We start from the raw sequence: 27716 nt of genomic DNA on the forward strand, positions 1-27716 counted from the left end.
ATCCTCCAAAGTTGACTTATGAACCTGAACAATTTCTTTTTGACTTCATCTCTCTCCCCATACTTTCAATATTCAGCTAAAAAAAAGTCAGTTTACACTTCCAGTATTCTGCCTAGAAGTCACCTTAGTCAGATTCACAATTTGATAGGTAAATTTTCTATCTTTCAAGTTACTGCAGACAATGCTTTGTCCAGTTATTTCTGGACGTCTTTGCAGACTCCAGTAACAGTTTCTTTATTGCTTTTCCAGTTTCCATAAACAGTCTCTCTGCCACCCTCTTTGTGATTGTGGAATTTTTTTCATAGCATCCTTGTTTTGTTCTAGAAACACGAGAACCTCTCTTACCTGGTAATTATTTATATATTGTTACATATTGTTTAATGGGCACAAATTCTTCCCATTGTGTATCTACACCCCTTTACAATGTGACCTTGTTTCTCCCATCTAGAATTGGAATCAATTTCTTCACCCCTTTGAATCTAGGATAGCTTTATGAAATGCTTTAGTTAATAGAATGTGGCAGAATTGACACTGTATGAGCTCTACAGTGTAGGCTTCAAGAGGCCTTGCAGTTTCTGCCTTTGAACTTTTAAAAATACTCCCCAGAGATCACCATGCTATGAAGAAGTCTGGGGTGAAAACCATGTGAAGAAAGAGACCCAGAAGTTCCAGCGTTTCCAGCTGAGTTCAGCCCTAACTAAGCAAATCTAACAACTGAATAAACTTGTATAAAACAGCCCTCCTAAAACCAGCAGACAAACAACCCAGCCAGTCCACAAAATGATGACAAATAATAAATTACTGCTGTAAGCCATTAAGTTTTGGGTGGTTTGTTATACAGCAATAACTAATACAGAAATCAGTGCTGGAAGTGAAAGGATACCATAATACAAATCTAAAATATATGCCACTGGCTTTGGGAGGTTACAAAGATTCCAGATATAAAATGTGTTGTGTAATAAAATAGTTACATATTGTAATGGTTGCTCAGCAATATGAAGGGACCACTTTAATTGGTGAGATCAAAATGACTTCTTGGAGGAAGAGATATTTTAGTGGATCCTTGAAGGATGGGTAAGATTTTAACAGATAAAAATGAGAGTAGGGATATATATGGAAGAGAGCAATTGCTGAGTCATAGGGATATCTGGTGGATTGTTTAAATGGCCACAATTTCTCCCCTCTCTATAGTAACACTCTTTGAAATGCTCCTTTTGTGTCTTCCTACATCAAAAGATGGAGTATATTTCTCCATCCCTTGAATCTTCGCTGGTTTTGTGATTTGCTTTGATGAATAGAATGTGACAGGAGCAGTGTTACTCCATATCTGAACCTGGGTCTCAGAAAGCCTTGAATGTTCTGCTCTTCCTCTTGGAACCCAGTCCAGCTGCTATATAAACAAACCAAGGCTACCTTACTATATGAGAGGTATGTGGTCCAGTTGTCCTTGTACCACAGTGGACAGTGAATCCCTAGAAACAGACTTTTCAGACAAGCAGCCAATCACAGACTCATTAATAAACCCAGCAGAGAACAGAAGAACCATCCAGCTGAGCCCAGTACAAATTAGCAATCCTAAGAATCCTGAGCTAAATGAGACAAAAAAATATTTAAATCATTGTTATTTTAAGTCATTATGTTTTGGGGAGGTTTGTTACACAGATAAAGGGTGTATATCTTCAACGTAATACTACCAAACTGTTTTCCAAAGTGGTCTTACCTGTTTACACACTGATGGTATCTGGGAGTTCCTATTGGTTCATTTCTTTACTAATACTTGGTAATGTCAAACTTTTAAATTTTTGACTGACCTGGTATGTTGTGGAATCTTGGCATTTTAATTTGCATATCCTTGATTACTAATGAAGCTAGTACCTTTTCCTGGGTGTATTGGCCATTTGGATATCCTCTTTTATGAAGTACTTGTTCAGACATCTTGCAGATTTCTCTATGTGTTTGTCTTTGTCTTTTTCTTTTTTCTTTCTTTCTTTTATTTTTTTGAGACAGAGTCTCACTCCATCACCTGTGGTGGAGTGCAGTGGCACGATCAAGGCTCACCACAGTCTCAAACTCCTGGTCTCAAGTGACCCTTCCACCTCAGACTCCCCAGTAGCTGGGACTACAGGGGTGCACAACCACACCTGGCTAAGTGTATTCTTCCAGAATAAATTTTCATTTGCATCTGCAAAGTTCTTATGGGCATTATCAATCTGGAAGCATTTTAAATTATATTAATAGATTGAGGTTTCTTTCACCATCCGATGAAGCAACTTTTATTTAAAAATTAATATGAAATTAAACTGTTTACAACTTTCTGGGATAAGACTTTTTTTCCTCTTTGCTTTTTTATTTTATTTTATTTTTTATTACTATACTTTAGGTTCTAGGGTGCATGTGCACAACGTGCAGGTTTGTTACATATGTATACATGTGCTATGTTGGTGTGCTGCACCCATTAACTCGTCATTTACATTAGGTATATCTCCTAATGCTATCCCTCCCCACTCCCCCAACCCCACGATGGGCCCTGGTGTGTGATGTTCCCCTTCCTGTGTCCAAGTGTTCTCATTGTTCAATTCCCACCTATGAGTGACAACATGTGGTGTTTGGTTTTTTGTCCTTGCGATAGTTTGCTGAGAATGATGGTTTCCAGCTTCACCCATGTCCCTACAAAAGACATGAACTCATCCTTTCTTATGGCTGCATAGTATTCCATGGTGTACATGTGCCACATTTTCTTAATCCAGTCTATCATTGATGGACATCTGGGTTGGTTCCAAGTCTTTGCTATTGTGAATAGTGCCGCAATAAACATACGTGTGCATGTGTCTTTATAGCAGCATGATTTGTAATCCTTTGGGTGTATACCCAGTAATGGGATGGCTGGGTCAAATGGTATTTCTAGTTCTAGCTCCTTGAGGAATCGCCACACTGTCTTCCACAATGGTTGAACTAGTTTACCGTCCCACCAACAGTGTAAAAGTGTTCCTATTTCTCCACATCCTCTCCAGCACCTGTTGTTTCCTGACTTTTTAATGATTGCCATTCTAACTGGTGTGAGATGGTATCTCATTGTGGTTTTGATTTGCATTTCTCTGATGGCCAGTGATGATGAGCATTTTTTCATGTGTCTGTTAGCTGCATAAATGTCTTTTGAGAAGTGTCTGTTCATATCCTTCGCCCATTTTTTGATAGGGTTGTTTGTTTTTTTCTTGTAAATTTGTTTGTGTTCTTTGTAGATTCCGGATATTAGCCCTTTGGCAGATGAGTAAGTTGCGAAAATTTTCTCCCATTTGGTAGGTTGCCTGTTCACTCTGATGGTAGTTTCTTTTGCTGTGCAGAAACTCTTTAGTTTAATTAGATCCCATTTGTCAATCTTGGCTTTTGTTGCCATTGCTTTTGGTGTTTTAGACATGAAGTCCTTGCCCATGCCTATGTCCTGAATGGTATTGCCTAGGCTTTCTTCGAGGGTTTTTATGGTTTTAGGTCTAACATTTAAGTCTTTAATCTATCTTGAATTAATTTTTGTATAAGGTTTAAGGAAGGGATCCAGTTTCAGCTTTCTACATATGGCTAGCCAGTTTTCCCAGCACCATTTATTAAATAGGGAATCCTTTCCCTATTTCTTGTTTTTGTCAGGTTTGTGAAAGATCAGATGGTTGTAGATGTGTGGTATTATTTCTGAGGGCTCTGTTCTGTTCCATTGGTCTATATCTCTGTTTTGGTACCAGTACCATGCTGTTTTGGTTACTGTAGCCTTGTAGTATAGTTTGAAGTTGGGTAGCATGATGCCTCCAGCTTTGTTCTTTTGGCTTAGGATTGCCTTGGCAATGCGGGCTCTTTTTCGGTTCCATATGAACTTTAAAGTAGTTTTTTCCAATTCTGTGAAGAAAGTCATTGGTAGCTTGATGGGGATGGCATTGAAACTATAAATTACCTTGGGCAGTATGGCCATTTTCATGATATTGATTCTTCCTATCCATAAGCATGGAATGTTCTTCCATTTGTTTGTGTCCTCTTTTATTTTATTGAGCAGTGGTTTGTAGTTCTCCTTGAATAGGTCCTTCACATCCCTTGTAAGTTGGATTCCTAGGTATTTTATTCTCTTTGAAGCAATTGTGAATGGGAGTTCACTCATGATTTGGTTCTCTGTTTGCCTGTTATTGGTGTATAAGGATGCTTATGATTTTTGCACACTGATTTTGTATTCCTGAGTTTGCAAATTCAGTTTGCTGAAGTTGCTTATCAGCTTAAGGAGATTTTGGGCTGAGATGATAGGGTTTTCTAAATATACAATCACGTCATCTGCAAACAGAGACAATTTGACTTCCTCTCTTCCTATTTGAATACCCTTTATTTCTTTTTCTTGCCTGATTGCCCTGGCCAGAACTTCCAATACTGTGTTGAATAGGAGTGGTGAGAGAGGGCATCCTTGTCTTATGCCGGTTTTCAAAGGGAATGCTTCCAGTCTTCGCCCATTCAGTATGATAGTGGCTGTGGGTTTGTCATAAATAGCTCTAATTATTTTGAGATATGTTCCATCGATACCTAGTTTATTGAGAGTGTTTAGCATGAAAGGCTGTTGAATTTTGTCAAAGGCCTTTTCTGCATCTATTGAGATAATCATGTGGTTTATGTTGTTGGTTCTGTTGATGTGATAGATTACATTTGTTGATTTGCATATGTTGAACCAGCCTTGCATCCCAGGGATAAAGCCAACTTGATCGTGGTAGATAAGCTTTTTGATGTGCTGCTGGATTTGGTTTGCCAGTATTTTGAGGATTTTCACATTGATGTTCTTCAGGGATATTGGCCTAAAATTCTCTCTTTTTATTGTGTCTCTGCCAGGCTTTGGTATCAGGATGATGTTGGCCTCATAAAATGAGTTAGGGAGGATTCCCTCTTTTTCTATTGATTGGAATAGTTTCAGAAGGAATGGTACCAATTCCTTCTTGTACCTCTGGTAGAATTCGGCTGTGAATCCATCTGGTCCTGGACTTTTTTTGTTTGGTAGGCTCTTAATTATTGCCTCAATTTCAGAGCCTGTTATTGGTCTATTCAGCAATTCAACTTCTTCCTCGTTTAGTCTTGGGAGGGTGTATGTGTCCAGGAATTTATCCATTTCCTCTAGATTTTCTAGTTTATTTGTGTAGAGGTGTTTATAGTATTCTCTGATGGTAGTTTGTATTTCTGTGGGATCGGTGGTGATATCTCCTTTATCATTTTTTATTGCGTCTATTTGATTCTTCTCTCTTTTCTTCTTTATTAGTCTTGCTAGCAGTCTATCAATTTTGTTGATCTTTTCAAAAAAACCAGCTCCTGGATTCATTGATTTTTTTTGAAGCGTTTTTTGTGTCTCTATCTACTTCAGTTCTGCTCTGATCTTAGTTATTTCTTGTCTTCTGCTGGCTTTTGAATGTGTTTGCTCTTGCTTCTCTAGTTCTTTTAATTGTGATGTTAGGGTGTCAATTTTAGATATCTCCTGCTTTCTCTTGTGGGCATTTAGTGCTATAAATTTCCCTCTACACACTGCTTTAAATGTGTGCCAGAGATTCTGGTATGTTGTGTCTTTGTTCTCATTGGTTTCAAAGAACATCTTTATTTCTGCCTTCATTTTGTTATGGACCCAGTAGTCATTCAGGAGCAGGTTGTTCAGTTTCCACATGGTTGAGCGGTTTTGAGTGAGTTTCTTAATCCTGATTTCTAGTTTGATTGCACTGTGGTCTGAGAGACAGTTTGTTATAATTTGTATTCTTTTACATTTGCTGAGGAGTGCTTTACTTCCAACTATGTGGTCAATTTTGGAATAAGTGTGATGTGGTGCTGAGAAGAATGTATATTCTGTTGATTTGGGGTGGAGAGTTCTGTAGATGTCTCTTAGGTCCACTTGGTGCAGAGCTGAGTTCAATTGCTGGATATCCTTTTTAACTTTCTGTCTCGTTGAGCTGTCTAATGTTGACAGTGGGGTGTTAAAGTCTCCCATTATTATTGTGTGGGAGTCTAAGTCTCTTTGTAGATCTCTAAGGACTTGCTTTATGAATCTGGGTGCTCCTGTATTGGGTGCATATATATTTAGGATAGTTAGCTCTTCTTGTTGAATTGATCCCTTTACCATTATATAATGGCCTTCTTTGTCTCTTCTGATCTTTGTTGGTTTAAAGTCTGTTTTATCAGAGACTAGGATTGCAACCCCTGCTTTTTTTTGTTTTCCATTTGCTTGGTAGATCTTCCTCCATCCCTTTATTTTGAGCCTATGTGTGTCTCTGCACGTGATATGGACCTCCTGAATACTGCACACTGATGGGTCTTGACCCTTTATCCAATTTGCCAGTCTGTGTCTTTTAATTGGAGCATTTAGCCCATTTACATTTAAAATTAATATTGTTATGTGTGAATTTGATCCTGTCATTATGATGTTAGCTGGTTATTTTGCTTGTTAGTTGATGCAGTTTCTTCCTAGCATCGAGGGTCTTTACATTTTGGCATGTTTTTGCAGTGGCTGGTACTGGTTGTTCCTTTCCATGTTTAGTGCTTCATTCAGGAGCTTTTGTAGGGCAGGCCTGGTGGTGACAAAATCTCTCAGCATTTCCTTGTCTGTAAAGTATTTTATTTCTCCTTCACTTATGAAGCATAGTTTGGCTGGATATGAAATTCTGGGTTGAAACTTATTTTCTTTAAGAATGTTGAATATTGGCCCACACTCTCTTCTGGATTGTAGAGTTTCTGCTGAGAGATCTGCTGTTAGTCTGATGGGCTTCCCTTTGTGGGTAACCCGACCTTTCTCTCTGGCTGCCCTTAACATTTTTTCCTTCATTTCAACTTTGGTGAATCTGACAATTATGTGTCTTGGAGTTGCTCTTCTCAAGGAGTATCTTTGTGGTGTTCTTTGTATTTCCTGAATTTGAATGTTGGCCTGCCTTGCTAGGTTGGGGAAGTTCTCCTGGATAATATCCTGAAGTGTGTTTTCCAACTTGGTTCCATTCTCCCCGTCACTTTCAGGCACACCAATCAGACATAGATTTGGTCTTTTCACATCGTCCCATATTTCTTGGAGGCTTTGTTCATTTCTCTTTACTCTTTTTTCTGTGAACTTCTCTTCTCGCTTCATTTCATTCATTTGATCTTCAATCACTGATACCCTTTCTTCCAGTTGCTCAAATCCGTTACTGAAGCTTGTGCATTCGTCACGTAGTTCTCATGCCATGGTTTTCAGCTCCATCCGGTCACTTAAGGACTTCTCTACACTGGTTACTCTATTTAGCCATTTGTCTAATGTTTTTCAAGGTTTTTAACTTCTTTGCGATGGGTTCGAACTTCCTCCTTTAGCTCGGAGAAGTTTGATCATCTGAAGCCTTCTTCTCTTAACTCGTCAAAGTCATTCTCCATCCAGCTTTGTTCCTTTGCTGGCGAGGAGCTGCATTCCTTTGGAGGGGGAGAGGTGCTCTGATTTTTAGAATTTTCAGCTTTTCTTCTCTGTTTTTTTCCCATCTTTGTGATTTTATCTACCTTTGGTCTTTGATGATGGTGACGTACAGATGGGGTTTTGGTGTGGATGTCCTTTCTGTTTGTTAGTTTTCCTTCTAACAATCAGGACCCTCAGCTGCAGGTCTGTTGGAGTTTGCTGGAGGTCCACTCCAGACCCTGTTTGCCTGGGTATCAGCAGCAGAGGCTGCAGAACAGCGAATATTGCTGCACAGCAAATGTTGCTTCCTGATCATTCCTCTGGAAGGTTCGTCTCAGAGGGGTACCCGGCCATGTGAGGTGTCAGTCTGCCCCTACTGGGGGGCCTCCCAGTTAGGCTACTCTGGGGTCAGGGACCCACTTGAGGAGGCAGTCTGTGCGTTCTCATATCTCAAACTCTGTGCTAGGAGAACCAATACTCTCTTCAAAGCTGTCAGGCAAGGGCAGTGAAATCTGCAGAGTTTTCTGCTGCCTTTTGTTCCGCTATGCCTTGCCCGCAGAGGTGGAGTCTACAGAGGCAGGCAGGCCTCCTTGAGCTGCAGTGGGCTCCACCCAGTTCAGGTTTCCTGGCCACTTTGTTTACCTACTCAAGCCTCAGCAATGGCGGGCGCCCTTCCTCAGCCTCACTGCCGCCTTGCAGTTAGGTCTCAGACTGCTGTGCTAGCAATGAGTGAGGCTCCGTGGGTGTGGGACCCTCCAAGCCAGGCGCAGGATATAATTTCCTGGTGTGCTGTTTGCTAAGTCCCTTGGAAAAGTGCAGTATTAGGGTGGGAGTGACCCGATTTTCCAGGTGCTGTGTGTCACGGCTTCCCTTGGCTAGGAAAGGGAATTCCCTGACCCCTTGTACTTCCTGGGTAAGGTGATGCCTCACCCTGCTTCCACTCTTACTCGGTGTGCTGCACCCACTGTCTGACACACCCCAGTGAGATGAACCCAGTACCTCAGTTGGAAATGCAGAAATCACCCGTTTTCTCTGTCACTCACGCTGGGAGCTGTAGATTGGAGCTGTTCGTATTTGGCCATCTTTCTCCTCTTCTCTTTCTTTGTCTCTCCCTCCCTTTTCTTTTCCTTTACACTTTATTTGCTTGACACCAAGGCACCTCTCCTGTAGAAGGTGGGTTACTTTTGGTTCAGCCTTACCTGAGAGTTTAACTCTTTTGAATTCTACTTAATGTAGTGAGACTCTTATTAGACTTTGGTAAGCCCTAAGTTTGAATTCCATACATTTTAAATCAGACTCCATAAGAGCTATAGTTTAATTTTGCTTCATTTGCCAAATGCCCACAGGGTAAAGATAGCTGTTAGTGCTTGGTCTGCTTCTTGGTTCTTGGTCTCTTTCAGAATTTAGAATTTGATTCCATAATTTTTTATTATCTTTTCAGTCTTTGATGCTTTTGAGAAGATTTTAAAATGTTTTATTTAGAATTTTTAGTTATTTTTAGTAGGAGGATTGGTCCAAATAACATACCTCATCATTTTCAGGAATGGAAATTTTCCTTTTAGAAAGTTTCTTTCATGCACACCGCTGTTAATTTTATGTGTCAACTTGGCTAGGTTGTAGTACCCAGATATTGGGTCAAACACCAGTCTACATAATATTGTGAAGGTATTTTATGGCTGTGATTAACATTTAAATCAGCAGACTTTGAGTAAAGCAAATTACTTTCCATAATGTGGGTGGGCCTCATCCAATCAGTGGAAGGCCTTAAGAGAAAAAGATTAGGGTTGTCCAAGGAAGTGGGAATTCTGCTTCCAGACTGCTTTTGGACTTGAGCTACAACATCCGCTCTTTCCTTAGTCTCTAGCCTGCTGGTCAGCCCTAAAGATTTCAGAGTTGTCAGCCCCTACAATTGTGTAAGCCAGTTCCCTAAAATCTCTCTGTCTCTCTCTCTCTCTCTGTGTGTGTGTGTAGGTCTGTGTCTATATATATGTGCATATGAGTCTTTTTCACATATATACATACACCACCCCCATATGTATACACACATACCCATCCTATTCTGTTTCTCTGGAGAATGCTTATTAGTATAATACTTATCAGAATGGCTAAAATAAAAACAATAGTGATAACAGCAAATGCTGGTGGAAATTTGGAGAAACTGTATTACTTGTACATTGCCAGTGGGAATGGAAAATGGTACAGCCACTCTGGAAAATAATGTGGCAGTTTCCTTTACAACTAAAAATGGACTCAATATTCACTCAACCCAACAATTTTACTCTTAGGCATTTATCTCTAAGAAAGAAAAATTATGGTCACAGAGAAATGTGTACATAAATGTTTATAGCACCTTTATTCATAATAGTCACAAACTGGAAACTACTAAAATGTTATTCAGTGGGTGAGTAGTTAAGTAAATAATACATTCATACCATGAAATAGTACTAAACAATAAAAAGGAATGAATTACTGATACATGTAACAATTTGGATGAATCTTAAAAAGAAGCTATAGGTTACATGATGTGTAATTCCATTTATGAGCACTCTTGAAATAACAAAATTACGGAGATAGATAACAGATTAGTATTTTCTCAGAGTTAAGGATGGGGGAAGAGAGTGGGTATGACAACAAAGAAGCTGCTTGAAGAAGCTTGTATTGATGCTAGAGTTCTTTATCTTAAATTGACGTCATAGTTATATGAAGCTATAAATATGATAAACTTGCCAAAAGCATATATACACACAGACACATGCACACAAATAAGTACATGTATAACTGGCAAAGTGCTAATAAGCTCCGTGGATCGTACCAAAGTCAGATGCACATTTTTCATATTGTACTCTTGTTATACAAGATGTTAACATTTGTGGGGGTTATTGAGAGAATGGTGTATAGGACTTCACTATACATTCTTTTGCAACTACCTGTGAATTGATCATTGTTTCATATTGAAAAGTTGAAAAGTTTCTTGCAGCCTGACTCATACATTTTCTGGGTTGAGAAAGATATTTAACTATCTTGGTTTTTAATAAAAGGCAGTTTTTCCAGCCTTTGTCTTCCAACTATGTTGAGTTTAAAGATTGCATGTTACTATTCATACCATCTTTGCAAAGAAGCTTTATGTCAAGGCAAAGTTTAGGAAGCAGAATGTGTATCCCAGCTTTGGCATGAAGCAACTTGCCTGCAACATCATGAACCCAGCCTTTAGAAGATGGGTCTTTAGGGGAAGAAAATTTAGCCTTTGAGGGTACTCAGCTACCAGAAAAGGCTTCAACCATAGGGAAACAGAATAATACCATTTTTGCTAAGTGGTTTTTGGTCAACATTAGAGTGGAGTGATGACACAACTGTTATTCAGTGCTGAAATTGGAGGATTATGGGATACAGGTTGTTATATTTTTATGGTAACTATGTTTTTCTTGAAAAACCTAGATAATTTTTTTTCAGTTAAGACCTTTTTACATTACAGGAAATAAATATTAATATGGAAAACAACTTCAATACTGAGTCATCATCTACTTTTACTCTTCAAAGTTCTTCAGAGACATTGTTTTCTATTCAGCTATTAGATTTCAAAACAAGTTTACTGGAGGCATTAGAAGAATTGCGTATGAGAAGGGTAAGCTCCTTTTTAAAATGCTTTTGTTAAATAAGAAAACTTGATTTTGTTCAGTTTATTGTTTTTTAAAGAATAAAAAGCCTAAAAATCCCTCTTGTTTAGAAATAAAATATATAGTCCAATTAATGAAGTAAAAGAGAATAGGACAGATTAAGTAAATGATCAGGGAATGGGAAATAAGAATTTGGAAACTAAAGCACAAAATAAAAGAGGAGTTTTCAGATTAAGTACTTGATAAGTCAGCTAGTATTTATTGAGTCCCTGGGAGTGCACAGATAGCACCCTCTTTAGACACATGGTTGATGAAAAATAATCACTCTTGGGGAGATTACATTTTTGTTAAGGTTATTATATAGATGCCTATGAAATGATTAAATAATGAAACAAGGCAGTATATGATTAAGTGACAAAATAAATGTATGTAGTAAATATTCTGGGTTGAAAGAATCAAATATCTTTATTTTAAAAAGTGAGAACTGTGATTTTTTCTTAAAGGACATGTCTAGTATAAAATTGTAAAAGACGAGGCAGGTGGATCACTTGAGGCCAGGAGTTTGAGACCAGCCTGGCCAACATGGTGAAACCCTGTCTCTACTAAAAATACAAAAAATTGGCTGGATATGGTGGCGCATGCTTGTAGTCCCAGCTGCTCAGGAGGATGAGGCACAAGAATTGCTTGAACCCAAGAGGTGGAGGTTGCAGTGAGCCAAGATCACGCCACTGCACTCCAGCCTGGGTGATGGAGCAAGACTCTGTCTCAAGAAAAAAAAAAAAAAAAAAAGGAAAAAATGTTGATTTCAGCAGGATATCTATATTGTGCAAATCCCCTTAAAAAGCATTTTATTTCTGAGACTTGTATGGGTCTAAATTTTAACTCTATATAGGATAGATTGGAGCTTGGAAGATTCCGGAGAGAGAAAAATAAACCATAAAACTGTTGCAATAAGAATATAAAAATGAGTTCATTAGGACATATATATGACCAAGAAGATAGAACAGAAGAGGCAGAAAGAAGAATCCATAGAATTTACTGACTTTCTGAAAATAAGGTATAAATGAGAGAAAAAGATCTGAAACAACATTTTTATTATAATACAAATATTGTTCTAGGATTTTAAAATATTGAAATTTATTGTTACAATAACAAAATTAAATACCACAGTATTCATCCTATTTAAAGCTACTTATTATTGTAATAAAAGTCTGTTTTAGGATGAAATTCTGCTAAAAATGGCATTTTGGATAAGTATTATAAAGAACTGTTTTTGTAAAATTAGCTTGAAATGTTATCTTTCCTAAGTGAAACAACTTCTGGTCACTATTTAAAACTTAGTATTCTGTTTTATTATGTTTTAAATTTTATACTTTGGTCTGTTTATATTTCCAACTTAAAAAATATGCTTCCTTTAAAAATTTTCTGAAAAATTTCAGATTAGAAAAGGAATAGCTTTTTCTTTTATTACCCAAGCAAGCTTCATTTTAAAATTTAGCTTTCAAACTCTGTGCTTGTGCCTTCAACACTTTCACAAGGATTTTCTGCTCCTTGATGAAGAAAGCGTGTTTGGTCCTGTCATGGACACAGTTAGCATACATGGAACCACCATAGGCTCTGCTGACACATTTTTTCAAGATAACCCCATAAGGACTTTAGGTCTCACAGCACAAACTCCTTGAAATCTACTTGGAGGCATGCCACGTGGAGATTTTAGTGCTTTCCCAACCTTCTTGGTATAAAGGTAAACAATTCTATTACCAGGGGTTTGGGACAGCCTAGTTTTGGTAGAGGCTGTATTGTAGGAAAGCCCATGATGATACATCGAATGCTGGACCATTTTGAATGCCTCTAGATGCCATCCCTGGATGAAGAGGAAAATGTTTTTAATAATCAAATGTAAAAGTATATAATATTAGCAATCAAATTCCTCATTGAAAAGAGAGCTTTCTTCTTAAAAAGGGGAAAAAATCCCTTACTTTCATTAGAAAAAGACAGTTACTGTTTTTCACATTTACCCTGATGGCAGTACTTGACTTGCATTCCTAGATTTCCCCCTCGACATTTTAGTAGGAAAATTTCAAACATACGTAATACTTGAAAGAACTTTACAGTGAACACTCATATACCCATTGTGGTAGACAGAATATGGCACCTAAGCATGTCCATGTCCTAATTTCAAGAACCTGTGAATATGTTACCTTATATGGCAAAAGGAATTTTGTAGGTGTGATTAAATTAAGCATTTTGAGATGGAGGGATTATGCTGGATTATTCGAGTAGGCCCAGAGTACTCATAAGCATTCATATAAGAGGGAGACAGGAGAATCAGAGTCTGAGAAAGAGATGTGATAGTGGAACTAAATGTTATAGTCGAAGAGAAAGAAATTGGAAGATGTTATGCTGCTAGCTTTGAAGATGGTGGAAGATGCTATGAACCAAGGAGCATATGTAAGTGGAAGCTGGAAGAGGCAAGGAAATGGATTCTCCCCCAGAGACTAGAAGGTATGCAGCCCTGCAGATACCTTGGACTTCTGACCTCCAGAACTGCAACAGAATAAATTTGAGCTGTTTTAAGCCACTAAGTTTGTTGTTATTTGTTATAGTAGTAATAGTAACCTAATGTACCTACTAATCAGATTCTATGCTTGATCTCATAGTATATCTATCTGTCATTGGTCTTATTTTTGGGATTCATTTCCAAATAAGTTGGAAATTATATGCTTCAATATGTATATTATTAACTAGATTTTAATATTTGTTTATTTTTTTCTTTCAATATAAAATTTATGTAGAATAAAATTCTTCACCCCTTTTCATCCAGAGGCAGCCCCTGTTCTAATTTTTTTCACTAAGGATTAGCTTATCTCTGTTCTAGATTTTCATATAAAGGGAATCATTCAGTATATTTTTTTGTGTAAGGTTTTTTTAACTCAGTGTAGTATTTTTGAGATTTATTTTTGTTGTGTGTGTTTGTAGTCAGTTCGTTTTTATAATTGAGTAGTATCTATAATATAAATGTACCATAGTTTGTTGTTTTCATTAACATAGTTATGGATACCTAAGTGATTTTCTGTTGTTGGTTTTTATGAATACAGTTGCTATTCATATTGCTGTGCATATTCTTGTACCAGACATTTTGCAGGCATGTGTGACAAGTAAACAAGAACAGATCTTATTCAGGAACTATTTATGAGATATTGATTTTGTCTCATGCCCTCCCAAATCTTTATTGCAAATTTTTAATACTTTGCAATAAAGTTTCTGAAGAGATCTTTTTATTTAGCATTTAAAACAGAGTGCAAAAAGATTAAGATACAATTAAAAATGAATAATTATATTTAGTTTTTGAAGATAAAAAAGTAGAATTAAAACACTGAACCACAGTTACTGTTAAGCCTGGATGGGACTGATTCTTAGGTCCTTGTATTGTTCAGAAGATATAAAGATACTGACCAACTACAGATGTTCTTCAGTTAAGTAGGAATATTAAAATTTTAAGGGTAATGGCTAAATAAATAGAAATAGGCTTTATCTCTTCCCAAATGGTAGAGAGAAAATATACAATTGTAATAAATTATCTTGGACTTGATGTTGTAAATAACCTTTAAAAGGATACATATATATATATATATGAAGATATATATATATATATGAAGATATATATATGGAGATATATATATATATATACACATATATATGGAGAGAGAGATATATACACATATATATATATGGAGAGAGATATATATATATATTTTGAGATGGAGTCTTGCTCTGTCACCCAGGCTGGAGTGCAGTGGCACGATCTCAGCTCACTGCAACCTCCGCCTCCCGGGTTCAAGCGATTCTCCTGCCTCAGCCTCCTGAGTAGCTGGGATTACAGGCGTGCACCACCACGCCCTGCTAATTTTTGTATTTTTAGTAGAGACAGGGTTTCACCATGTTGGCCAGGCTGGCCTCGATCTCCTGACCTCGTGATCCACCCACCTCAGCCTCCCGAAGTGCTGGGATTACACGGGTGAGCCACCGTGCCTGGCCTCTGAAAGGATAATTTAAGGTCTTAATTATTTTCCTAAGCTTTTATCCTGATAAAAAATGTTGAAGCTGGCCGGGCGCGGTGGTGTGGTGGCCATGGGGAAAGATTCCTCTGCCTTGGGAAAGTTGAAGGAAAAACGGGAAGAACCTTGTCTTATGGTTTTGGTGCCAGCTTAACCACAGTGGAATAGAGCACCAGGTGGATTTCTTAGATTTCTGACTCTGGGCCCTGGCTCCTGGATGGCATGGACCTGCCTAGAGCTCAGGGACACTCACTTCCCTGAAAAGAAGGATACAAGACTGGCTGGCTTTGCCACCTGGTGATTGTAGATCCCTAAGGCCTTGAGTGCACACTGGTGGTAGTCAGGTAGTGGCTATAGCAGGCCTTGGGTAAGACCCAGTGCTGTACTGGGTTCAGGTCTGACCCAGTGCAGTCCCAGTGGTGGTGGTCACGGGGGTGCTTGTGTCACCTGTCCCCCAACTCCAGGAAGCTCAGCACAGAGAGATAATCCATTTATTTGGTAGAAAGTGAGAGCAGAGGCCAGGAGCGGTGGCTCACGCCTGTAATCCCAGCATTTTGGGAGGCTGAGGCAGGTGGATCACGAGGTCAGGAGTTTGAGACCAGCCTGGCCAACATAGTGAAACCCTGTCTCTACTAAAAATACAAAAAATTAGCTGGGCATAGTGGTCGGTGCCTGTAATCCCAGCTACTTGGGAGGCTGAGGCAGGAGAATGGCTTGAACCGGGAGGTGGAGGTTGTTGTGAGCCAAGATTGTGCCATTGCACTCCAGCTTGGGTGACAGAGCGAGACTCTGTCTCAAAAAAAAAAGAAAAAAAAAAAAGTAAGAGGAGAGAATGAGTCCCTGCTTGGTAATTCAGATAATTCTTCTGGATCTTATCCAAGACCACGAAGGCAATACTTCTATGAGTCTACAAGAACTACATCGTTACTGGGCTTGTGGTGTCCCCTAGTGCAGATGTGGCTGCAGTGACAAAAAACTTAGATCACAACACTCAGTTCCCTTCAAATACCTGGAAAGCCTTCCCAAGAAGGATGGGTACAAAAAGGCCAGACTGCGAAGACTACAAAAAATACCCCGCTCTTCAATGCCCAGACACTGACGAACACTCACAAGCATCAAGACCATCCAGAAAAACATACCTCACCAAACAAACTAATAAGGCACCAGGGACCAGTCCCAGAGAAACAGAGACATGTGAACTTTCAGAGAGGTCAAAATAGCTGTTTTGAGGAAGCTCAAAGAAATTCAGGATAACACAGAAGAATTTAGAATTCTGCCAAATAAATTTAATAAAGAGATTGAAATAATTTAAAAAGAGTCAAGCAGAAATTCTGGAATTGAAAAATGCAATTGACATACTGAAGAATGCATCAGAGTCTCATAATAGCAGAATTGATCAAGCAGAAGAAAGAATTAGTGAGCTTGAAGACAGGCTGTTTGAAAATATACAGTCAAAGGAGAAAAAAGAAACACATACAAAATCGAGAAAATGCCTCAAAAGGGCAAATCTAAGCGTTTTTGGCTTTAAAGAGGACGTAGAGAGAGAGATGAGTAGAAAGTTTATTCAATGGAATAATAACAGAGAACTTCCCAAACCTTTAGAAAAATATCAATATTCAAATACAAGAAGGTTATAGAAAACCATGCAGATGTAACCCAAAGAAGCCTGCCTTGAGGCATTTAATAATCACACTCCCAAAGGTCAAGGATAAAGAAAGATTCCTAAAAGCATCAAGATAGAAGAAACAAATAACATACATGGAGCTCCAATACATCTGGCAGCAGACTTTTCAGTGGAAACCTTACAGGCCAGGACATATTTAAAGTGCTGAAGGAAAAAAGCTTTTACCCTAGAATAGTATGTACAGTGAAAATATCCTTCAAACATGAAGGAGAAATAAACTTACCCAGATAAACAGAAGCTGAGGGATTTCATTAACACCAGACCTGTCCTACAAGAAATGCTAAAGAGAAGTCTTCAGTCCAAAAGAAAAGGATGTTAATCAGTGATAAGAAATCATCTGAAGGTACAAAACTCACTGGTAATAGTAGGTACACAGAAAAACACAGAATATTATAACACTGTAAGTGTGATGTGTAAACTACTTATATCTTAAGTAGAAAGATGAAAAGATGAACCAATTAAAAATAATAACTACAACAGCTTTTCAAGACATAGACAGTATAATAAGATATGAATGGAAACAACAAAAATGTAAAAAATGAGGAGACAAAGTTAAATTATTGAGTTTTTATAAGTTTTCTTTTTGCTTGTTTGGTAATTAGCTTGTTTGTTTATGCAATCTATTAATTTGTTATCACTTTAAAATAATGGGTTAAAGATAGTATTTGCAAGCCTAATGGTAACCTCAAATCGAAAACCATACAAGAGATGCACAAAAATAAAAAGCAAGGAATTAAAAAATACCACCAGAGAAAAATCACCTTCACTGAGAGAAAGACAGGAAGGAAGAAAAAAGGAAAACCACAAAACAACCAGAAAAAAAAATAACACAATGACGAGAGATAGTCTTCACTTATCAATAATAACATTGAATGTAAATGGACTAAATTCTCCAATAAGAACATGTAGGGTGGGTCGCTTCCAAGATGGCTGAATAGGAACAGCTTCGATCTACAGCTCCCAGGGAGACTGATGCAGAAGACGGGTGATTTCTGCATTTCCAACTGAGGTACCTGGTTTATCTCGTTGGGACTGGTTGGACAGTGGGTGCAGCCCATGGAGGGCAAGCTGAAGCACGGCGGGGTGTCGCCTCACCTGGGAAGTGCAAGAGGTCGGGGATTTCCCTTTCCTAGCCAAGGGAAGATGTGACTGTACCTGGAGGAATGGTACACTCCTGTGCAAATACTGCGCTTTTCCCACGGTCTTTGCAACTGGCTGACCAGGAGATTCCCTCCTGTGCCTGTCTCAGCAGGTCCAATGCCCATGGAGCCTTGCTTGCTTGCTAGTGCAGCAGTCTGAGATCGACCTGGGATGCTGAAATTTGGCAGGGGGAGGGGCATCTGCCATTGCTGAGGCTTGAGTAGGCGGTTCTGTGCTCACAGTGTAAACAAAGCGGCAAGGAAGCTTGAACTGGGTGGAGCCCACTGCAGCTCAGCAAGGCCTACTGCCTGTCTAGATTCCACCTCTGGTGGCAGGGCATATCTGAACAAAAGGCAGCAGATAGCTTCTCCAGACTTAAACATCCCTGCCTGACAGCTCTGAAGACATCATTGGTTCTGCCAGCATGGCATTCAAGCTCTGATGACAGACAGACTGCCTCCTCAAATGGGTCCCTGACCCCCTTTAGCTTGACTGGGAGATCTCCCAGTAGGGACCAACAGACACCTCATACAGGTGGATGCCCCTCCCTCTGGGACGAAGCTTCCAGAGGAAGGATCAGAGAGCAATATTTGCTGTTCTGCAGCCTCCGCTGGTGATACCCAGGCAAACAGGGTCTGGAGTGGACCTCCAGCAAACTCCAACAGACCTGCAGCTGAGGGGACAGTCTGTTAGAAGGAAAACTAACAAATAGAAAGGAATAGCATCAACATCACAAAAAGGACATTCACACCAAAACACCATCCGTAGGTCACCAACATCAAAGAGCAAAGGTAGATAAAACCACAAAGATGGGGAGAAACCAGAGCAGAAAGGCTGAGAATTCCAAAAACCAGAATGCCTCTTCTCCTCCAAAGGAACACAACTACTCGCCAGCAAGGGAACAAAACTGGACAGAGAATGAGTTTGACGAGTTGACAGAAGTAGGCTTCAGAAGGCCAGTAATAACAAACTTCTCCGAGCTAAAGGAGCATGTTCTGACCCATTGCAAGGAAGCAAAAAACCTTGAAAAGTTAGACAAATGGCTAACTAGAATAACCAGTGTAGAGAAGAGCTTAAGTGACCTGATGGAGCTGAAAACTACAGTACGAGAACTTCGTGAAGCATACACAAGCTTGAGTAGCCAATACGATCAAGCTGAAGAAAGGATATCAGTGATTGAAGATCAAATTAATGAAATAAAGTGAGAAAACAAGATGAGAGAAAAAAGAATGAAAAGAAACGAACAAAGCCTCCAAGAAATATGAGACTATGTGAAAAGACCAAATCTATGTTTGATTGGTGTACCTGACAGTGACGGGAAGAATGGAAACAAGTTAGAAAACACTCTTCAGGATATTATCCTGGAGAACTTCCCCAACCTAGCAAGGCAGGCCAACATTCAAATTCAGAAAATACAGAGAACACCACAAAGATACTCCTTGAGAAGAGCATCCCCAAGACACATAACTATCAAATTCACCAAGGTTGAAATGAAGGAAAAAATGTTAAGGGCATCCAGATAGAAAGGTTGGGTTACCCACAAAGGGAAGCCCATCAGACTAACAGCAGATCTCTCAGCAGAAACTCTACAAGCCAGAAGAGAGTGGGGGCCAATATTGAACATTCTTAAAGAAAATGATTTTCAACCCAGAATTTCATATCCAGCCAAACTGAGCTTCATAAGTGAAGGAGAAATAAAATCCTTTACAGACAAGCAAATGCTGAGAGATTTTGTCACCACCAGGCCTGCCTTACAAGAGCTCCTGTAGGAAGCACTAAACATAGAAAGGATCAACTGGTACTAGTCCCCGCAAAAACATACCAAATTGTAAAGACCATCAACGCTATGAAGAAACTACATCAATTAATGGGCAAAATAACCAGCTAGCTTTATAATGACAGAATCAAATTCACACATAACTGCATTAACCTTAAATGTAAATGGGCTAAATGCCCAAACTAAAAGACACAGACTGGCAAACTGGATAAAGAGTCAAGACCCATCAGTGTTTGGTATTCAAGAGACCCACCTCACGTGCAGAGACACACATAGGCTCAAAATAAAGGGATGGAGGAGGATATACCAAGCAAATGGAAAGCAAAAACAAAAACAAAAACAAAAAAAACAGGGTTGCAATCCTGGACTTTAAACCAACAAAGATCAGAAGAGACAAAGAAGGCCATTACATAATGCTAAAGGGATAAATTCAACAAGAAGAGCTAACTATCCTAACTATATATGCGCCCAATACAGGAGTACCCGGATTCATAAACCAAGTTCTTAGAGACCTACAAAGAGACTTAGACTCCCACACAATAATAGTGGGAGACTTTAACACCCCAGTCTCAATATTAGATCAACGAGGCAAAAAATTAACAAGGATATCCATGACTTGAACTCAGCTCTGCACCAAGTGGACCTAATAGATATCTACAGAACTCTCCACCCCAAATCAACAGAATATACATTCTTCTTGGCACCACATCGCACTTATTCTAAAATTGACCACATAATTGTAAGTAAAACACCCTCAGCAAATGTAAAAGAACAGAAATCACAATAAACTGTCTCTCAGACCACAGGGCAATCAAATTAGAACTCAGGATTAAGAAACTCACTCAAAACCGCTCAACTACGTGGAAACTGAGCAACCTGCTCCTGAATGACTACTGGGTCCATAATGAAATGAAGGCAGAAATAAATATGTTCTTTGAAACCAATGAGAACAAAGACACAATGTACCAGAATCTCTTGGACACATTTAAAGCAGTGTATAGAGGGAAATTTATAGCACTAAATGCCCACAAGAGAAAGCAGGAAAGATCTAAAATTGACACTCTAACATCACAGTTAAAAGAACTAGAGAAGCAGGAGCAAACAAATTCAAAATCTAGCAGAAGACAAGAAATAACTAAGATCAGAGCAGAACTGAAGGAGATAGAGATACAAAAAACCCTTCAAAAAATTAATGAATCCAGGAGCTGGTTTTTTGAAAAGATCAACAAAGTAGATAGACTGCTAGCAAGACTAATAAAGAAGAAAAGAGAGAAGAATCAAATAGTCTCAATAAAAAATGATAAAGGGGATATGACGACTGATCCCACAGAAATACAAACTACCGTCAGAGAATACTATAAACACCTCTACGCAAATAAACTAGAAAATCTAGAAGAAATGGGTAAATTCCTGGACACATACACCCTTCCAAGACTAAACGAGGAAGAAGTTGATCTCTGAATAGACCAATAACATTCTGAAATTAAGGCAATAATTAATAGCCTACCAATCAAAGAAAGTCCAGGGCTAGATGGATTCACAGCCAAATTCTACCAGAGGTACAAAGAGGAGCTGGTACCATTCCTTCTGAAACTATTCCAATCAATAGAAAAAGAGGGAATCCTCCCTAACTCATTTTATGAGGCCAGCATCATCCTGATACCAAAGCCTGGCAGAGACACAATAAAAAGAGAGAATTTTAGGCCAATATCCCTGATGAACATCAATGCGAAAATCCACAATAAAATACTGGCAAACCAAATCCAGCAGCACATCAAAAAGCTTATCTACCACGATCAAGTTGGCTTTATCCCTGGGATGCAAGGCTGGTTCAACATATGCAAATCAACAAATGTAATCTATCACATAAACAGAACCAACAACATAAACCACATGATTATCTCAATAGATGCAGAAAAGGCCTTTGACAAAATTCAACAGCCTTTCATGCTAAACACTCTCAATAAACTAGGTATCGATGGAGCGTATCTCAAAATAATTAGAGCTATTTATGACAAACCCACAGCCACTATCATACTGAATGGGCAAAGACTGGAAGCATTCCCTTTGAAAACCGGCACAAGACAAGGATGCCCTCTCTCACCACTCCTATTCACCACAGTATTGGAAGTTCTGGCCAGGGCAATCAGGCAAGAAAAAGAAATAAAGGGTATTCAAATAGGAAGAGAGGAAGTCAAATTGTCTCTGTTTGCAGATGACATGATTGTATATTTAGAAAACCCTATCATCTCAGCCCAAAATCTCCTTAAGCTGATAAGCAACTTCAGCAAAGTCTCAGGATACAAAATCAATGTGCAAAAATCACAAGCATTCCTATACACCAATAACAGACAAACAGATAGCCAAATCATGAATGAACTCCCATTCACAATTACTACAAAGAGAATAAAATACCTAGGAATCCAACTTACAAGGGATGTGAAGGACCTCTTCAAGGAGAACTACAAACCACTGTTCAAGGAAATAAGAGAGGACACAAACAAATGGAAAAGCAAACACTCTATACACTGCTTTAAATGTGTCCCAGAGATTCTGGTACATTGTGTCTTTGTTCTCATTGGTTTCAAAGAACCTCTTTATTTCTGCCTTCATTTCGTTATTTACCCAGCAGTCATTCAGGAGCAGGTTGTTCAGTTTCCATGTAGTTGTGTGGTTTTGAGTGAGTTTCTTAATCCTGAGTTCTAATTTGATTGCACTGTGGTCTGAGAGACAGTTTGTTGTGATTTCTATTCTTTTACATGCTCATGGATAGGAAGAATCAATATTGTGAAAATGGCCTTACTGCCCAAAGTAATTTATAGATTCAATGCTGTCCCCATCAAGCTACCGCTGACTTTTTCACAGAATTGGAAAAAACTACTTTAAAGTTCATATGGAACCAAAAAAGAGCCCGCATTGACAAGACAATCCTGGGCAAGAAGAACAAAGCTGGATGCATCACACTACCTGACTTCAAACTATACTACAAGGCTACAGTAACCAAAACAGCATGGTACTGGTACCAAAGCAGATATATAGACTAATGGAACAGAATGGAGGCCTCAGAAATAACACCACACATCTACCACCATCTGATCTTTGACAAATCTGACACACACAAGCAATGGGGAAAAGATTCTCTATTTAATAAATAGTGTTGGGAAAACTGGCTAGTCATATGCAGAAAATTGAAACTGGACCCCTTCCTTACACCTTATACAAAAATCAACTCAAGATGGATCAAAGACTTAAATGTAAGACCTAGGAACATAAGAATTCTGGAAGAAAACCTGGGCAATACCATTCAGGACATAAGCATGGGCAAAGACTTTATGGCTAAAACACCAAAAGCAATGGCAACAAAAGCCAAAATAGACAAATGGGATCTAATTAAACTAAAGAGCTTCTGCACAGCAAAAGAAAGTATCATCAGAGTGAACAGGCAACCTACAGAATGAGAGAAAATTTTTGCAATCTATCCATCTGACAAAGGGCTAATATCCAGAATCTATAAAGAACTTAAATTATTTACAAGAAAAAAGCAAACAACCCCATCAAAAAATGAGCAAAGGATGTGAACAGACACTTCTCAAAAGAAGACATTTATGCAGCCAAGAGACCTATGAAAAAATGCTCATCATCGCTGGTCATTAGAGAAATGCAAATCAAAGCCACAGTGAGATACCATCTCATGCCAGTTAGAATGGTGATCATTAAAATGTCAGAAAACAGCAGATGCTGGAGAGGTTGTAGAGAAATAGGAATGCTTTCACATTGTTGGTGGGAGTGTAAATTAGTTTAACCATTGTGGAAGACAGTGTGGCGATTCCTCAAGGAGCTAGAACTAGAAATACCATTTGACCCAGCCATGCCATTACTGGGCATATACCCAAAGGATTATAAATCATGCTGCTATAAAGACACATGCACACGTATGTTTATTGTGGCACTATTCCCAATAGCAAAGACTTGGAACCAGCCTAGATGTCCATCAGTGATAGACTGGATTAAGAAAATGTGGCACATATACACCATGGAATACTAAGGCAGCCATAAGAAAGGATGAGTTCATGTCCTTTGTAGGCACATGGATGAAGCTGGAAACCATCATTCTCAGCAAACTATCAGAAGGACAGAAAACCAAACACCACATGTTCTCACTCATAAGTTGGAGTAGAACAATGAGAATACATGGACACAGGGAGGGGAACATCACACACAGTGGCCTGTGGGAGGTGGGTGACTAGGGGAGGGATAACATTAGGAGAAATACCTAGTGTAGGTGACAGGTTGATGGGTGCAGGAAACCACCATGGCACGTGTACACCTATGTAACAGAACTGCATGTTCTGCACATGTAACCCAGAATTTAAAGTGTATATAAATATATATAATATATAAATACATAAAGAACATGTAGAGTGGCTGAATAGATTAAAAAAAAAGACTCAACAATCTGTTACCTACAAGAGACACACTTCACCTATAAAGTCACACATAGACTAAAAATAAAGGGATGAAAAATATATTCCGTGCAAATGGAAACCAAAAAAAAGCAGGAGTAGCTATATTTATATCAGACAAAATAGTTTTTGTTTGAGAAAACAAAGAAGGTCATTATATAATGGTAAAGGGGTCAAGTTAGAAAGACGACATAACAGTTGTAAAAATACATGCATTAACACTGGAGCACCCGTATGTTTAAAATAAATGTTGTTAGAGCTAAAGAGAGAGATAGACTTTAATACAATAATAGTTGGAGACTTCAACACTCCACTTTCAACATTGGACAGATCATCCAGACAGAAAGTCAACAAAGGGACACTGGACTTAATCTGTACTGTAGACCAAGTGAACCTAATAGGTATTTATAGAACATTTCATCCAATAGCTGCAGAATACAAATTATTCTCCTCAGCACATGGATCATTGTCAAGGTTAGACCATATGTTAGGCCACAAAACAAGTCTCAAAGCATTTAAAAAATTGAAATAATATCAAGCATTTTCTTTGACAACAATGGCATAAAACTGGAAATCAATAATGAAGAATTTTGGAAACTATGCAAACACATGGAAATTAAACAGTATACTCCTGAATGATCAGTTGGTCAATGAAGAGATCAAGAAGGAAATTGAAAAATGTCTTGAAACAAATGATAATGGAAACACAACATACTAAAACCTATGGGATACAGCAAAATCAATAGTAAGATGGAAGTTTATAGCTGTAAGTGTCTACATCAAAAAAGAAGAAAAACTTCAAATAAACAACCTAATTATACATCTTAAGGAACTAGAAAAGCAAGAGCAAACCAAACCCAAAGTTAGTAGAAGAAAAGAAATGGTAAAGATCAGAGCAGAAATAAATGAAATTGAAACAAGAAAAACAATATAAAAAAGCAACAGAAAGTTCTTTTTTTGAAAAAATAAAATTGACAAACTGTTATCCAGACTAAGAAAACAAGAGAAAAGACCCAAATAAATAAAATCAGAGATGAAAAAGGAGACATCACAACTGATACTGCAGAAATTTAAAGGATATTTAGAGGCTATGAGCAGCTATATGCCAATAAATTGGAAAACCTAGAAGAAATGGATAAATTTCTAGATGCATATAACCTACCAAGATTAAACTATGAAGAAATCCAAAACCTGAAGAGACCAATAACAAGTAATGAGGCAGAAGCTGTAATAAAAAGTATCCCGGCAAAGAAAAAGCCTGGGACCCAGTGGTTTCACTGTGGAATTTTATCAACCATTTAAAGAAGAACTAATACCGATTCTACTCAAACTATTCCAAAAAAAAGTAGAGGCAGAAGGAATACCTCCATACTCATTCTACAAGGCCGTTATTACTCTGATACCAAACCAGACAAAGACACATTACAAAAAAAAAAAAGAAAGAAAAAACTACAGGCTAATATCTCTGATGAACATTGATACAAAAATTCTCCACAAAATACTAGCAAACAGAATTCAGCAACACATTAAAAGTATCATTTATCATGACCAAGTGGGATTTATCACAGGGATCCAAGGATGTTTCCACATATGCAAATCAATGTGATATAGCATATCAACAGAATGAAGGACAAACATATAATTATTCCACTTTATTCTGAGAAAACATCTGATAAAATTCAATGTCCCTTCATAATTAAAAACTCTCAAAAACTGGATATAAAAGGAGCATACCTCAATACAATAAAAGCCATATATGATAGACCCAGAGCTAGTATTATACTGAATGGGAAGAAACTGAAACCTTTTCCTCTAAAATCTGGAACATGACAAGGATGCCCACTGTTATTCAACATAGTACTGGAAGCCCTAGCTAGAGCAATCAGACAAGAATAAATAAAGGGCATCCAAATTGGAAAGGATGAATTCAAATTATCCTTGTTTGCAGATGATATGATCTTCTATTTGGAAAAACATAAATATTGCACCAAAAACTATTAGAACTGATAAACATATTCAGTAAAGTTGCAGAATACAAAATCATCATACAAAAACCAGTAGCATTTCTATATGCCAACAGCAAGCAATCTGAAAAAGAAGTCAAGAAAGTAATCTCATTTACAATAGCTATGAATAAAATTAAATATCTAAGGAATAACTTAAAGAATTGAATGCTCTCTACAATGAAAACTATAAAACATTGGTGAAAGAGATAGAAGAGAACACAAAAAATAATGGAAAGATATTCCATGTTCATGGTTTAGAAGAATCAGTATTGTTAAAATGCCCATACTACCCACAGCAATCTACAAATTTAACACAATGCCAATGAAAATATTAATGGCATTCTTCAGAGAAATAGCAAAAAAATTCCAAAATTTATGTGGAACCACAAAAGACCCAGAATAGCCAAAGCTATCCTGAGCAAAAAGAACAGAACTGCAGGAATCACATTGCCTGACTTCAAATTATACGACAGAACTATAGTAACCAAAACAGCATGGTACTGGCATTAAAAACAAACACATAGACCAATGCAACAGAATAGAGAACCCAGAAACAAAGTCACACACCTATAGTGAACTCATTTTCAACAAAGGTGCCAAGAACATACATTGAGGAATGACTGTTCAATAAATGGTGCTGGAAAACCTGGATATACATGTGCGGAAGAATGAAAGTAGACCACTGTCTCTTTCCATATACAAAAACAAAACCAAAATGGACTAAAGACTTAAATCTAAAACCTCAAGCTATGAAATTACTAAAAGAAAATATTGGGGGAAACTCTCCAGGACATTGAACTGGGCAAAGATTTCTTGAGTAATACCCCACAAGCACAGGAACCAAAGCAAAAATGGACAAATGGGATCACATCAAGCTAAAAAGCTTCTGCACAGCAAAAGAAACAATCAACAAAGTGAAGAGACAACTCACAGAACGGGAGAAAATATTTGCAAATGATCAATCTGACAAGGGATTAATAACCAAAATACATAAAGAGCTCAAACATCTATATAGGAAAAAATCTAACAATCCAATTTAAAAATGGGCAAAAGATCTGAATAAATATTTCTCAAAAGAAGACATACAAATGGCACACAGGTATATGAAAAGATGTTCAACATCACTGATCATCAGAGAAATGCAAATCAAAACTACAATGAGATACCATCTCACCCCAGTTAAAGTGGCTTGTATCCAAAAGACAGGCATTAACAAATGTTGTTGAGGATATGGAGAAAAGGGAACCCTCATACACTGTTGGTGGAAATGTAAATTAATATAACCCCTATGGAGAACAATTTGCAGGTTTCTTAAAAAACTGAAAATAGAGCTACCATATGATCCAGCAATCCCACCCTAGGTATATACCCAAAGGAAAGGAAATCAGTATATCAAAGAGATATCTGTACTCCCGTGTTTATTGTAGCACTATTCACAGTAACCAAGATTTTGAAGCAACCTAAGTGTCTGTAAGTAGATGAATGGATAATGAAAATGTGGCACATATACGCAGTGTATATGAATGTACAATTCAGCCATAAAGAAGAATGAGATCTTATTACTTGCAACAA

The 27716-nt window shown here is 38.1% G+C and overlaps 1 protein-coding gene across 1 annotated transcript in view; it reads left to right on the forward strand.

Annotated features, from left to right (window-relative positions):
* CCDC73 (coiled-coil domain containing 73) overlaps window positions 1–27716 on the forward strand; it is a 186272-nt gene that overhangs the window by 24047 nt on the left and 134509 nt on the right. Inside the window, exon 2 of the mRNA XM_054524520.2 lies at window positions 10875–11024. Within this exon, the coding sequence (XP_054380495.1) occupies window positions 10890–11024 (135 nt within the window). The 5' untranslated portion in view covers window positions 10875–10889. The remainder of the gene's footprint in view (window positions 1–10874; window positions 11025–27716) is intronic.

The sequence above is a fragment of the Pongo abelii genome, chromosome 9, assembly GCF_028885655.2.
Source record: "Pongo abelii isolate AG06213 chromosome 9, NHGRI_mPonAbe1-v2.0_pri, whole genome shotgun sequence".
NCBI classification, from domain to species: domain Eukaryota; kingdom Metazoa; phylum Chordata; class Mammalia; order Primates; family Hominidae; genus Pongo; species Pongo abelii.